The following is a 16641-nucleotide window of genomic DNA, read 5'->3' as shown; positions in this document are numbered from 1 at the left end:
TAGTAATAACTCTGTGCTTAAGTATCAGGGTGTGTGTATAATGGGGGTTAAGGGCTATGTATGTATTGGGAGCTAATGGCTATGTGTGTATTGGAGTGCATAAAGGGATACTACTTAAGCGGTTACATATTTAAAATGAGATGTATTTTTTCACTTCAAGAAAACTAGAATTTGATTTTTTTTTTCTGAGGAAACTATGTACCAATGTCCCCCTCCTCCAAGAAGGGTAAAGGCCTGCGATGCAAAAACAACCGCTCTGCAAAGTCTGGAGCCCCATGGAAATGCAGTTGCTATGCCTTCGATACTTGTGTTCCCCATAAAAGGCAAGAATGCGCTCTGGGCAGCCCCTCAGCATGGGGAGAACATGGTCACCATGCAAGATGGAGCTGTCATCTTAGAGTAAGTGAAAACTCCTTGATTTTACTCGTAAAGCTTATTTATTAGGGGTAAAAACTTAAAACGAACAGAAATTGCTCCGTATATGACAGGGGCTGTTCCCTCCTCAACGCCCCGCTCTTTACGCTAATCCTTTATCTTTGTCAAAGACCTCGAAGGCCTCTTTGATTTCTTTTTCAGCATTAATGTTGTTGACACTCTTAGCCAGAACAATCACCAATTCAAAAAACTCAATAGCACCGTTTCACAAAAATAGTTTTTATAGTTTTAAGTGACATATAGCGATCGCAAATTCTGTCGGTCTGTCTGTCGTTCTGTCCCGTTTTTTTTACTTTAGGCACTTCCAGGTAAGCTAGGACGATGAAATATGGCAGACGTATCATGGACTGGACCAGATTAAATTAGAAATAATTATTTTCCCGATTTGACTATCTGGGGGGAGTGGGGACCGGTCAATTAGGAAAAAATAGAAAAAATGAAGTATTTTTAACTTACGAACGGGTGATGGGATCTTAATGAAATTTGATGTTTGGAAGGATATCATGTCTCAGAGCTCTTATTTTAAATCCCGACCAGATCCGGTGACATTGGGGGGAGTTGGAGGGGGAAATCGAAAATCTTGGAAAACGCTTAGAGTGGAGGGACCGGGATGAAACTTGGTGGGAAAAATAATCAGAAGTCCTAGATACGTTATTTACATAACCGAAACGGATCTGCTCTGTTTGTGGGAGTCAGGGGGGGGGTTAATTCTGAAAAATTAGAAAAAATGAGATATTTTTAACTTACGAAGGAGTGATCGGATCTTAATGAAATTTGAAGTTTGGAAGGATATCATGTCTCAGAGCAATTATTTTAAATCCCGACTGTATCCGGTGACATTAAGGGAATTGAGGAAGGGAACTTAAAATCTTTGAAAACGCTTAGAGTGGAGGGATCGAGATGATACTTGGTGGGACAAATAAGCACAAGCCCTAGATACGTGATTGATATAACCGGAACGGATCCGCTCTCTTTGTGGGAGTTGGGGGGGGGGGGGGTAGCTCTAAAAAATTAGAAAAATGAGGTATTTTTAACTTACGAAAGAGAGATCGTATCTTAATGAAATTTCATATTCAGAAGGACCTCGAAATTCAGATCTTTCATTTTAAATCCCGACCGGATCGAGTGTCATTAGGGGGGGGGACCGGGAATCTTAGAAAACGCTTAAAGCGGAGAGATCAGGATGAAATTTGGTGGAAAGAATAAGCGCAAGTCCAAGATAGGTGACTGACATAACCGGACCGGATACGCCCTCTTTGGTGGAGTTGGGGGGTAATTTGGAAAAATTAGAAAAAATGAGGTATTTGTAACTTACGAACCGAGGATCAGATCTTAATGAAATTTGATATCTAGAAGGACCTTGTGCTTTAAAACTCTCACTTTAAATCCCGACCAGATCCGGTGACACTGAAGGGAGTTGGAGGGGGAAACTGGAATTCTTGGAAAACGTGAAAATCGAGGTATCTTACGAATGGGGGATAGGATCCTAATGAAACTTGATATATAGAAGAATATTATGTCTCAGATGCTCCATTTTCAATTCGAATTGGATCCGGGTACATAGAGGGTTGGAGGGAGGGGAACAGAAATTTTGGAAACCGGAAAACTTGGGAAACGCTTAGAGTGTAGAGGTCGGGATGAAACTTGATGGGAAGAATAAACACAAGCTATAGATACGAGATTGACATAATTGGTACGGATCTGTTCTCTTTGGGGGATCTGGGGGTTGTTAACTTGGAAAAAATTAGAAAAAATTAGGTATTTTTAACTTAAGAACGGGTGACCGGATCTTAATGAAATTTGACATTTAGAAGGAACTCATGTCTCAGAGCTCTTATTTCAAATCTCGACCTGATCTGATAGATCTGAATAGAAAAAAACACTTATAAATGTCGTAGATACGTGAATGACGTAAACGGACTGGATCCGCTCTCTTTGGGGGAGTTAGGTGGTGGGGTTCAGTGCTTTGGCGAGTTTGGTGCTTCCGGACGTGCTAGGACGATGAAAATTGGTAGGCGTGTCAGGGAGCTGTACTAATTGACTTGATAAAGTCGTTTTCCCCGATTCAACCATCTGGGGTGCTGAAGGGAGAGGAAAAATTACAAAAATTGAGGTAGTGCGTGATCGGATCTTAATGAATTTTGATATTTAGAAGGACCTCGTGACTCAGAGCTCTTATTTTAAATCCCGACCAGCATTAAGCCTCTGATTTTCCTTTTAAAGCAATCTATTGATTCTTAAAATTTTGCTAGAGCTCATACCATATCAGTTCTTGGCTCCTCCGACCTCTTCAAAAGTGCCATATGAGCTCTTAGCTCTTGTTTTTTATAGGTTTTTATTGCATCTAAGGAATATGTTTTTTTATTGGGATTTTACAAAACCCTCAAAGTTGTTACAAGACTTTTTTGTGTCTAATCAATTTGTAAGCTCAATATGATCAATCAATTTGGTTAATCAGTAAACTAGGGGATGTCTACCTTGGTCCGTAAGAATACCAAAGGCTAGTGGTTTTTCAAAATATGTTAAAAGTTTTATTTTCTTGCTTTCAGAAATGATTGAAACTGCTTTTGGTATCCAATACCTTTGTTAGGATTTTTAAGACTACGAGAATAAATTGTCACTGAAAAATAAGTCGTTTTTGTAGGAGAAACAGAAAAAACTTTTTCTTAGACATTCTGCTCATAAGAAAAAAGAATTCCAACCGGATCCGTCCATTTGCAATTGGACTGCAAGAAACACTGTTTTTGACTCAAGAAAGCTTCCACTTGCTTTTAAACCAATTATGAACCCTATTCTAGATGTCATATTGTTATTGGTGACAGTTTTCACATTTAAAGTTTTTCATGATTGGTTGTAGTTGTTCTTTTGGGAAACTTGGACGTTTCCTTATTTTTCAAGGGACCAACTTGAATTGTATTAGATATCTCTCTACTGCAGCTCCGCATAATTACTGCATTACAAGTTTTGTTTTACGTTCTTCAGTTGAATTGTCAGTACTCAGTACTGTGAAAGACGGCAAAACTGTGATTACACATTCAAGTCGAACATAAAATGTTTTCCCACATAATAGGAGTTGCTGTAAACACAGGTCTATTCTTGAATGCTCAATAGAATTCCTACGCTGTGATAGCACGACGGATAGATCTTCCGGCAAAGGACTAGAGTTCAATTTCCATTGCCGCAAGGTTGGGCAACAGGTCTGCAATTTGCCCTGTAAAGAAGAAGCGTTGAATCGAAGCCCTATGCACCATCAACGGCTCGGGAGGATGTTTATCCTTTTAAAAAATAGAATTCCTGAATATTAAAAAGGAAAAACTTCAGAGAGCGAACATGTTTAATTAATTTAACTTGCCAAAAGAGAAGTAATAAGCTACTTTTAATTCCGTTCACTGTTCATGATTGATCTTGAAAGATGTCAACTTAAGAAAGGCGCTGATTCAGTTTCATCATTCTGGCGAAATCTGGAAAAAAAACACAGAAACTATCAGTAAAAGAATAAATAAACATTACAAAAGATTTCTGAATAAAGATTAATTATAATAACATCAAGAAAACATGATTAAGCTTTTTCACACTCATTTTCAACCAGATTTTGAGCCAAGGAGTTAGGCAGTCCCTCCAAGTCCGGCAATAACTGTTTATTATTTCCTTGTTTTAATGTGTCTTGGACCTCTAGACTCACTAACACAATCGTTGTACTATGGCTATCAGGGATCTTGTGAACTCCTTTAAACCTGCATGGTCTAATTTGTAGTATGACAAGCGTTACCATTGATTGGAGGACAGCGCTGTACCCAAGAGAATAAGTAACTCACATTCCCTTCTAACCGAAGATAAAACAGAAAATCCTACCACTGTAACCAAATTGATTTTTTTTAAGGCGGGGGGGGGGGGGGTAATATTGCTAAAATTGAAATTGGGTATTTAGCGATAGACAAACGCAGCTGAGAGCCCATATATATATATTCTATTTTATTTTCTATATTTCTATTTTAGCAATATTATCCCCCCCTTAAAAAAATCAATTTGGTTACAGTGATAGGATATATATATATATATATATATATATATATATATATATATATATATATATATATATATATATATATATATATATATATATATATATCACTGTAACCAAATTAACAACTACCACTGTATTGATAACTGTACTACAAATTGATTTTTTAGGGAGGGGGCTAATATTGCTAAAATAGAAATATATATATATATATATATATATATATATATATATATATATATATATATATATATATATATATATATATATATATATATATATATATGTATATCACTTTAACCAAATTAATAACTACCACTGTATGGATAACTGTACTACGAATTGACTTTTTAGGGGGGGGGGGGGTAATATTGCTAAAATAAAATAGATCCATCACTCAGTCATGTCATAAGTCATACCTGTAAGATAGGTCAGTAGCCAACCACTTGCCGGCACACCCCCTTTCTTTCTGCTTCCACAATCATAAATAATACAGGTTCGCACCATTTAAAATTGATCCAGTTACTGAGATATACACAATGAATCCCTTGAACAAAGGAAATGGGAGAAGCTTTTATATGCACTAAGACCCTAGGTGACAGGTTATTTTGAGGATGACCGTAATGTCTAGATATCTCTACAGTGGTAAGGAGTTAAACGGCTCAATAGTAACCGAAACTCTAAAAAACAAATTTGATGCTTAGTGTAACCCATAAAAAGCTACGAGCCTAAGAATATTTGCCCAGTTTCCGAAAAAGAGGAAATATACCTTTTAAAAGTCAAGGAATCCTAATAAAATCACGCCATCTGATTCAACATATTAGAGAACCCTACTGTAGAGGTTTGGAGCTCCTGTCTGGGAACATATAAAATTTTGTAGTTTTATTCAGAAGAAAGATCACGGATGCATGTTTATTTGTTTCTTTTTTGTTGTTTTTTGTCCCCAGGGATAGCTGTATCGAACCAATGCTCCTGGAAAATTGGGAGACGGCTCATTTGAATGAAAATTAAAAGTTCTAGTGCCCTTTTTAAGTGGCCAAAAAGATTTAGAGGGCTACTAGTCCCCTCCCACGTCCCCTTTTCCAATAATTCGTCTGATCAAAATATTGACATAGCCATTTTGTATAGCATATTGAAAATCCAAAAAATAATGCCTCTGGAGATAACGCGCCCCCCAGCACCTGAGGATAGATCTTTAAGTTATTAAAATTTGCCTATTGCTTACGTATAGTATGTGTTATTGGGAAGTATGCAGATGTTTTTTATATGGAGGAGGATTTTGTGCTTGGGATGAGTTTTCCAACGAGAATTTTTCTGTGTGGAGAAAAATTTCCGTAGTGAATTTTCCAGGGGATATATTACCCTGGGGAGGTTCTATTGAATTTCTATGGAAAATTCTCTTTATTTGTCTTACTTTGTCTTTTCCCATTTGCTTTTGCATGGGGATATGTTCCAGGGGAATTGTCGGAGAGAACATTTCAGTCGTATAACTCAAAGGAAACAGCGAGAGGCGCCGCTTGAAAGGTCCACGGGGCCCTGGCCTTCCCATGGTTGTAAAACATGTCAGAAGAAATATACAGAAAGATCTTCTAAAAAAAGAGATGGAACAGCTACACACTAAAAACAAGTTCCTATTTTTTACTCCTAGGAGACAGACATAATTTTACATGTTTTCATTAAAATATAAGTTTGAATTCCTTATTAGGCATTGACTAGAACGACGTTTTTAGGAATAAACTTTCCACGCGAAAAGACTCCCCCCCCCCGCTCAAACCTTCTGTTTTGGCTGCTTCTTGAGTACAGCCACGCGATTTTCAACGCATATTTTAGCACCACATACAAGTCTAAGCCTTTCATTCAACCTTTCAGACACTCTAGTTGGCAACTCTGTTAAGCTATTGAACTATTCTGGAAATGTGGTCTGTATCCCTCCCAAAGACAACTCCAGGCCACTACAGTTGTTTTTCATGATGCATATATCAATTAAGGTCTGCAAAGTGGTCTTTTGAACCTCATCACTATTCTTGAAATTGTCATTAGTGAATTCTCTGAATACTGTACATCTCACCTTTTTTTTTTACGTCTAAATGTAAACCGCCAAAGACGAACCTTACCCAGTATAGACCCAGCAAAACAATAATTCGAAAAAATATACGCAAAACCGACATGTCACTGCCCAACCCCCACCCCAAACCAACAAAGAAACTCCAATATGAAATTTGATTCGAAAGAGGTTGACGCTAGTATAGAAAGTAGGGAAAACAATTCCACAACTTTTAATCATTGTTTCCACTGCTTATAAAAAAAAAAAAAAAAAAAAAAAAAAAAAGGACTCCATACCTCAATCGATCACCATATCTAAGAGCATGGTTAAGCCGCTCCACTAAGTCACAGGAAACTGAAAGGCGACGCCCAATTTCCCAGAAATCACAGAAAAATTATTTTGGTTCTCTTGTTTTATTCCGGAAAAATTAATACTCAGTAATGATGAAGCCGATATCATTACAAACTGTGAATTCTGTTTTTTCAATTAGCGGAATTTTGTTTTAAACTTCAGGAAAGGGTAGTCCTTAAAAAGGTTCTAGCATAACTACCAGGAAAACGTCAACATCAGCTCAAAAGGTGTACCATTTCATGAATTTCGCAGCCTTGTGCATTCCCCTTGATGTTATCTACCCCGGTATCAAAAACACTTGAAGAAGCTAAAACAACTCAAAGGTCAAGTAGTTCAAGTACTACTTGTACTTGACAAGCACAAGGGACAAGTTGCCAAGTGTACTTGCAAGTGATCCTCTCAAAGACGGTCAACCGAAGTTGAGACTCGCAAAATTAATGTTTATATGTATTGAATCTTTATAAAATGTCTTCAGAGAAGACAGAACAGACAGTTTTTAGAATTAACATCTATATACTTTCCTTGACTGTAGCCTACCATCAATATAGTAAACTGGGAATCATTTTTTTACGTTTACTTCCCTCCTTTTTTTGGATAGCTTTTTCAGCGATATCTTTATATTTACAAAAATACACACTAACACATTATATATATATATATATATATATATATATATATATATATATATATATATATATATATATATATATATATATATATATATATATATATATATATATATATATATATATATATATATATATATATATATATATATATATATATATATATATATATATATATATATATATATATATATATATATATATATATATATATATATATATATATATATATATATATATATATATATATATATATATATATATATATATATATATATATATATATATATATATATATATATATATGCTTTGCTGTGTTTTGCCACGCAGTCAACAGCTGTGAGTTGTGTCTAGGGCACATACAATGTTCCTAGATGTCATTTTAAATATACACAACAAGCTTTGGGGTATAGATCATGGTTCATTCAGACGCCAACAAAAGTTGTCTTTTTAACCGACATGTGTTCCAGGTTTAAGCCAAGAGAAAGAAAAATGTTTAGAAATCTCTTCAAAAATGAAGAGAATATATATTTAAATACATTTTGACATTGCAGATATTTCGAAAATGTTCTCTTTGAACATTTATATAGATTTCATTTTCTTCTATTTAGGGCTAATCCAATCATGGAGATTAACAAATCTCAGGGGGTTAACAGCACGTCTCTAGTCCCAAGATAGTTGCGACCAAGTCAATGCTTGAGTTCGTCCCCAAAAACGAAAAGATGATGGAAGTCCGTTTTGCAAGCTTGCAGTCAAAGCTGACAATGATTGTAGCATCTGCTCCGACAAATGAAGCCAATAATTCCAAGAAAGATTGTTTCTATTACAACCTTAACGATCTAGTCAACTATGTAGCTGAGCACGAGATTTTAAATATATGTAGTGATTTGAATGCTAAAGTTGGTAATAGCCATAGATATGCACCTGAAGTGATAAAATGGTTTTGGCGCCATTAATGATAATGGTGTGTGATTGATATATGTGTGTTGACCGTGGCCTAATTGTTGATGGCTCGTTGTTTCCCCACCGGGAAGTCCACAAGTATACTTGCACTTCCCCTGATGGAGTGACAAGAAGCAAAATTGACAGCCTCTTGATCAGGAAGCGACACAGATGTTTCAAAGATGTACATTCCAATCGTGGTGCTGAATTGTTCTTTGATCACCAGCTAGTAATCGCCCGTTTCAAGCTGAAGCTAAAGACTATTGTGAAGTGCAAAAGAACTCTTCGGACATTTGATTTGCAGTCTGTTTGTGAAACATAGACCCAGATCGTGGAAAATGTGCGAATTGTAGCTAAAGAGACTCTTGGTTTCCCTAAAAAGAAGAGGGAACAGTGGCTAAGTGATTCTTCTTGGAAACTCATGTCAGTGAGGAAAGAGATGAAAATTCAACTAGACTCCTGCGACCTCAGTACCACCTCTGAATATAAGGACTATCTAAGGAAAAAGCAAAAAAGCCCAAAGGAGAGCAGATGGACGTTGCTTCCTCGAGACCAAAGCTACTGAAGCCGAAGCTGCTGCTAGTAAAGATGATAATAGGGCAGTTTATCGCATAACGAAAGAGATCACAGAAGATTTCAAAAAGCCTGCTACTGCGATTGAGAGTAAATCAGGACGACTGCTAACGCGCAAAGAAGAAATCGATAATAGATGGAAAGAGTATTTCCACGGAATATTAAATTTTGCCCTTCCTGCAGACCCCCCAGATGGTCGACCCCTTTTCCAATTAGACATAAGTACAGAGGCGATTAGTATGTATGATATAGAGACAGTACTACGTAAACTAAAGAAAGGAAAAGCTGCTGGCATCGATCGTATGCAACCTGAACTATTGAAATACGGTGTTGGAGTGCTAGCTGAGCCACTACACGAAGTTTTAATGCAGATATGGGACACTGAGGATATTCCCACAGATTGGAAGAAAGGGTATATATTGAAACTAATTAAGAAGGATAGAGTTTCTAATTGCAACAGTTGGCGAGGTATCACCCTACAGTCTGCTGGAAGCGAAGTCCTCTGCCAAGTACTTTTGAACCACATCCAGACAAAAGTTGAAGCCATATTCAGAGATGAACAGCATGGCTTCCGACCAAATAGGTCATGTGCTGACATCATCTTTATTCTTAGAATATTTATTGAAGATTCAAATGAATGGCAGACTGAAATCATAATGGCTTTCATCGAATTCCAGAAGACTTTCGACTCAGTCCATAGAGACTTACTAAGGAATGTACTGCGCTACTATGGCTTCGCTGATAAAATGGTCAGAATTCAAATGGCGTTATATGATACACAAATGTGTGCTATTCAAACTAATGATAAGGACTTGACTGAGTGGTCCAAAGTCAACTCAAACGTTCGACAGGGGTGAATTCGGTCCTCAGTGCTGTTTATATTACTCATTGGTTTCATCCTGCGGACGTGCAACTTCATAAATGGCTGGCACGTATGCAGGGGGGGGCCTTCGGGCCCGCCCCTCCCCCCCGAAATTTTGTGAAATGTTTAATTTCCCCATGTTTTTTTTGGGATTTCTGGCAAAAATAGGACATTTATTAAGAACCTAGATACATATGTGAAGCCTTTTTGGGGGGATTTTACAGCATGTAATTATCCGTTCAAGTCACTGCCCAATAATTAATCCATTTTCTGTCTAACTTTTTACCCTCTTTGAAGTAATTAGCAATTGTCCTGTATTTTTTTTTTGTAAAGAGAGTTTGCTGGCCACAGCAAAATAGAATTATCCTTGGTATTAGGGCGTTTATCCCCCCTTTTACGGATAAAATCTTTTCAGGATCAATTTTGGTAACTATCATTTTTCATTAAAATCTACGTTTTTGCAATAGAACATAACCTGAGCCTAAAACGAACTTTTGAGGCTTCAGTCTTCTTCCCCCCCATCCGCTACAATACTACATATTAAAGTTAATCTGTATTTTCCGATATACGTGCTTTTTGCATTACTAAATAAAAAAGTGCTACTTTATATCTGCTGTTTCGAAGGTTTTGCCCCCCCCCCCCCGCCGAAAAAATTCCTGTGTACGTGCCTGATAAGTGGCATCCAGTTGAACAAAAATCGCACTTTATTTGATGCAGATTTCGCAGACGATATAACGCTTCTGTCTCACTGAAGAGAGAAGCTTCAATACAACATAAAGGAGCTCTTGAAATTAGGTGAAAGAGTAGGTTTAACAATAAGCACGCAAAAGACAAATATCATGCGCAATGTGAATAGACTACCTCCTAAACCACTGACAGTTAAAGCAAGGAAAATTGAAGAGACAGATATGTTTAGATATCTTGGGAGTCTAGTGAGCACTGATGGAAGCCCTGAGCATGAAATTGTCACATGTATAACGTACGCAGGAAGCGCCATTGATATGTTAAGAAACGTTTGGAGAAGTGCCACTTTCTGTTTGAAGCTAATACTGAGCCTCTTCAATAGCGATGTCCTATCAGTACTAACGTATGGTTCCAAAAGCTGGGCGCTGACAAAACAGCTAGAGGAAAGGATCCAAAGTTTTGAAAATAATTGTCTTCGACGGTTTCTCAGAATCTACTGGAGGGACGAAATTAGAGAGAAGACTAAACAGCCACTCGTTATTGATAAACTCATAAGCAGTCAGTGCCGATACTGGGGACTCATGGTTAGAATGGGCAGCAATCGTCGGCCTCACGATGTTCACAATGCTTCAGTCATGCCTGTTCAGAAGCGTAAAATTAATTAAGCAGTCTGGTTGCGTTTTCCAGATCTTGATTGATCTAACTTATGGCATCCATTTAGTGAAACCTAAAATCATACTTTAATGCTTTCCCTACTTCCTTTTCCCTTCTTGCTCTTTTACGATCTATCACTCAGAGACCTCTTGCAAAAAATCATTGTCTCTTCTAACAAGCTAATGTTGCTCGAAATTCATCCAGTTTTTCTCCTTAAGAGAATAATTCATCTCAAATTGTCCTCCTGAAGTCTAGCAACACATCAACTACTCTGTTGGCAGTTATCCTCCCTAATAGCCTGTTTTATTACGAAATCCTCGTTTCAGTGAATTCTTCACTCGCTTTGTTTTTATTAAGGAATGGTCTTAACTTTACTTGACAAATAACAAGTAGGCAAATTTTTCTTGTTTTATTAAAGAATAATTCCTTCCATGTCATAATTAAGTTGAGGAATGACAAAAAAAAACTTTGAAGAAAGTAAAAAATAAGTTAGAATGAGACTTAATGCAAGCACTATTTTAACTCATGGGCTGCATTGGGACTAAACATCAGGTTGTTTATAACTACCCAGATTATCCCACCTACCAAATTGTAGTAGTCTAATGCCATTACTATTTTCTGTCCTAGCACAAAATCAGTGCAAACTAGGATACCATATTTCTCCATTTTGTACTAGCCTGGGTATTTAGGTCCTGTAATATTATTAATATCGTGTTGTTGCCAGGAAAAGCTGCCGTTTTTTAAGCGAAATACTAAATTTTACTTGTGAATGGTAGGTGTCAAGACTTAGATTTCTGGGCAGACACATGTCTAGACATGACATTCTGGCTAGACAAGCATAAGACCACCGCATAATGAAAAATTCTAGTTTCAAATTAAAGTGAGATTTTTATGTGCATTAAAATAAAAGTTTACAAGCTGAATTTTTGCATCCATCTAAAAGTTTTAGAAAAAAATCCAAGCATAAAAAAATACCTTTATAGTTTACAATACCATCACCATCGAAATCAGCTTGTTTAAGCATCTCGGCTATATCTTCATCAGAGAATGTTTCGCCCAAATTTACCGAAACGTATCGAAGTTCTTCTACATTAATATGTCCGTTGCCGTCTTTGTCAAAGACGTCGAAGGCCTCTTTTATTTCTTTTTCAGCATCAATGTCGTTGACACTCTTAGCCATCGCAATCACAAATTCAGAAAACTCGATAGTACCGTTTCCTAAAAATAGTTTCTTTTATAGCTTTCTGTTCTATGTAACAAATATGTTGTCCTATTGGGATTTTACAAAACCCTTGTTACGTGACGTTTTGGTGTCAACTCAACATGATTGATCAATTTGATTAATCAGTAATCTAGGAGGATGTCTACCTTGGTCTGTAAGAATGTCAAAGGCTTGTAGTTTTTCAAAATACGTCAAAAGTCTTTATTTTCTCGCTTTCACGAATGGTTGAAAACTGCTTTTGACATCCAAAACACTTGTTACGATTATTAAGACTAAAAAAAAAAGTTGCTAAAAAATAGGTCATTCTCGTAGGAAAAACCCAAAGTTTTTTCTTAGAAATTTTGATCTTAAAAAAAAAAAAAAAATCCAGACATAACCGTCCATTTGACATTGGATAGCAATAAACACTGTCTCTGGCTCAAGAAAGCTTCCACTTGCGTTTAGACGAACTTAGTTTTTGAGTCACTAAGAATTCACCGTCTTTTTTAAGAAAAGCTTGTTGAACAAATTAGATAAAACACCATTTTCTATAATAACAGATGAGACGACGGACATGGGTGTACCCAAGGAGTTGCCCATTTGCAAAACTAGACTGGGTTCTGTTCTGGCACCACAAATTCAATGATGGGGCGTGACAAAATTGTGGCAAAGTTTACTTGCTACATGTAGTTGCTTGCCACTTCATCCATCTGTTTACATGATATACTTGTAAAAGTCGTTGGTCGTCCCTCTACACCTGCTTGCGAAAAATACTTGAGCGGTGCAACGCACTATCTCTGTACTTCACAAGTCATAGCTTATGCTTACAAGCCTGTCCTCAGAGCACTCAAAATAGTCTTATTTTATTATTTATGCTCTTTTACTTGCCTTTTGATCATGTTTACCTATGTTGTCGTGCTCATGTAAGCTTACTACCCTGAATCACTGTTCTAAAAAAAAGAAAAAATAAAATAAAAAAAAAAGTGAAAAATGTATAATAGATTGCCATTACTATCTGGAAAGATGCTATCTAGTTTTCTACTATATTGTTTTACTTTTTATTGGATCATGTGAATCCCTTTAAAATATACAAATGAGTCTCTTCTGTCTACAAACAAATCCAAAAAGTAACTGTCAGACTGCGTTGTCATTACAGCCAGGCAGGATGTATTACTATTCTTTAAATACTTTTAAAAAGAGAATAATATAACATAAATAACTATCGTTTTAGTTTTGAATTCCTCACAGCTTCAAAAACAACCTATGTATATATCGCTTTAGTTTGGTTTTGGCATTTACCATGGATCGTAAGCACCCACGATATATCAAATCAAATTTCAATGAGCTTAAGAAAAGCAGGGAGACAGCCATGACAGCAGAGAATGCGAGGCTATTTCACAAACCATCGATAAAAACATAAGTGATTAGCCCATCCTGCAATTTTTTTTGAAAAACTCCTTTCCCAAGCAATTTCCATGTTACTTCCTAACCACTGTGTTTGACTGGTAGAAATTTTGCTCCTTGTCCTCAACGTCTAAAAGACCCAAGAATACAACAGGGCTTTCAAATTGTTTGCTATAGATCTTAACAAAGATTCATGAATTACAAGTCTTTCAAAGACACCTTTCAGAAGAAATTAGGAAACCCAACTTGAAAACAGAATCACCACTAAACAAAATCACAATACTACTACTACTAACAACTTACTGCAGTACAAAGCCACCTGAGGCCAACACAGCAAAGAATTTGCGGAAAAGGAGAAGATTGAGAAAAAAAAATAAAAACTTCTCACCATCAGCATCTACTTCTTTTATTATGGCTAAGATTTCAGCATCTGTAGGGTTTTGTCCAAGACACTTCATGACTGCTGTTAATTCTGAGGTGGTAATGTGACCATCTCCATCCTGATCAAAAAGGGCAAATGATGCTCTCAAATCTTCCATTTGCACATCAGTAAATTGAGAAGCCTGAAACAAAAACGTATATGAGCAGGATATATGCTATCCTCCACTCTGCAACTTATTCTGAAAAAATTATAAAAAGCCAAAGCAACTTAACGCTAGAACAGCTATGTTGGTGCTTTAAAAGCTTTAATGCAGCCTAGGTAGAATGTAAGTCTAGATAAATCATAATTTGAAGGTTTAAGGATACATTACAAGCAGCAATTTCAAGTTTTATTAATAAGAAAAAAAAACTCATGTGAATTGATTATTAGAATCTCTCACATAAAACAGAACAGTATTTATATTTCTCTTTAGTCCTGATTCTCCAAAGCAAATTTCTTACCAATTAAACTCTATGCTTTATAAAAAAAAAAAAAAAAAAAAAAAAAAAAAAAAAAAAAAAAAAAAAAAAAAAAAAAAAAAAAAGTTGTAATCTTGTAGCGGGGTAATGTGGTAATAACGTCTTAACACACAAGTGCATTGATCTACTCAATCACAGATAATAGTAAACAATATACAAATGAGGATGAGAACATTGATGACAAACACAGTAAAAACTAAAAGCTACATTTAATATGAAAATAGTGGAGGGCTCAAAGAAGATTATTGGATTATCTGTACATTTCATGTCAAAGTGAAGTAACTTTATTTTATTCCAAGAATAAAACCCCAACATAGCTTAATCAGTCTTACATGTAAATTGACCATGCATATAAATTGGTCTTACAATGACCATAGAACATTGAATTACGATAATCATAGAAAATTGGTCTAATAAATGTCAACTTAGCATACACACATTTAACCGAAAATACAATATTCAGTTCTAGTCACTTCCACTCAGGTCCTTGTCTTGAAAATCCCCTTTCTGGACCTTTCCCACTATATTATTGAAGCTCTACAATCATAAGCTACACTTTAGTTTTTATTTGTCAAGATCATTTCCTTGGTTATATTTCTTAAGCATCTGCCTTTTTGGTCCTAGCCTGCAACTGGTATTTATTAAGTCCTTAAATTTCAAAAATTGGCTCGGAAGTTTTTCTTGACAGTCTTGAAACATTTCGAGAATAATATGAGGACCAAAGTTGTTTAAGGTTGGTTGGGAACTAAAAATAGACACCATTTGAAGTGCACAACAGTGAAAGTGAACCTTCACTGTGCCAGCGCCAGATGGGAAATTTAAGAGGCTAAAATTTCAATAGCAAGAATTACAAAAATATATGGCACATACACCAAATTTCTGAAATTTGGAGTTAGTCATGATATGACAACTCGCTATGAACAATGTGAGATAGAAATACTTTTTTTTCTATAGTCTGACCCATGCCGTCTTTATTGTCTTTAGTTAAACTATTTCTGAAGCATAAAATTACACTTAGTATACACCTTTACATTATCTAACCTAGCTGTCCATGAGGATACTCTTCCCTTGATTGGTTCTTGCTTAAATACAAAGAAAAATGTAACCTATAGGCTAAATAAAATTTTAGTTGGAAATTTTCATATTTAGGAAATAGTTAAATGATAAGTTATTATAAACTGGCTACTTGAAAAAAAAAACTGAGGGGAGGGGTTTGATATCGACTCTCTAGTTAAACTAAAAAGTATTCATAAGACAACAAACAAAATAACAAACTTTCCAAGAATCAATAGATTTTCAAAATTATATCCATTTCCTGAGTCTATATAGCTAGCCTAAACAAAGCTAGGTGCCTCCTAGCCTAAAATAAATATTGTTAATAAATAAACCTGAAATAAGCCAAATCAGATCGGTTAATTGCAGATAGAGTGTGTAAATTGGGAAAACACTTACCATTTCAATAAAAAACTAAAAAGCTGACTTGTGTCTAACCAATTTAGCGCTGCATTCAAGATTAGTCTTTTTACAACTCTAAACTTCGCGTTTTATGTTGTGGGATTTTGGAGTTTTGTTTAAGAATCTAAAGCTGATTGGCTGACGTTGTTTCTATGTGGAGTCAGAATGATGCAGCAATTCTGACGTAACAATGTCTCCGTAAGTTTACAGGGAAAACCAAAAAAGAAAACCATTTGTGTTTTAATAGGGATATATATGCTGTTTTGGTACATATTAATTATACAGAACACACCCAAGAAGTGAAGCAAGGGCAATCATATTAAAATATACCCAAATATGATGAAAATATAAATACTTTAGTAACAGAATTATGGGAACAACAACAAAGAATTATGGAAAACAGGCCGTTAGTTTCCATAGTTTTGTTACTAAACTATTACAATTTCATCATATTTTGGTATATTTCATTATGATTAACCTAACTTCAAT

At 35.8% G+C, this 16641-nt stretch overlaps 1 protein-coding gene across 1 annotated transcript; it reads right to left on the bottom strand.

Annotated features, from left to right (window-relative positions):
• Window positions 1-3751: 3751 nt before the first annotated feature.
• On the bottom strand, window positions 3752-16278 carry LOC136028970 (neo-calmodulin-like). The gene is made up of 4 exons (XM_065706966.1): window positions 16150-16278; window positions 14186-14360; window positions 12168-12410; window positions 3752-3896 (listed from the first exon to the last, which is right to left on the bottom strand). The coding sequence occupies exons 1-4, from the start codon at window positions 16150-16152 to the stop codon at window positions 3856-3858; spliced, it is 462 nt and encodes a 153-aa protein (XP_065563038.1). The 5' UTR covers window positions 16153-16278; the 3' UTR covers window positions 3752-3855.
• Window positions 16279-16641: the final 363 nt, after the last annotated feature.

The sequence above is a fragment of the Artemia franciscana genome, chromosome 7 (genome assembly GCF_032884065.1).
Source record: "Artemia franciscana chromosome 7, ASM3288406v1, whole genome shotgun sequence".
Taxonomy (NCBI): domain Eukaryota; kingdom Metazoa; phylum Arthropoda; class Branchiopoda; order Anostraca; family Artemiidae; genus Artemia; species Artemia franciscana.
The sequence above is the reverse complement of the archived record's forward strand: the minus strand, read 5'-3'. Positions and strand labels throughout refer to the sequence as shown.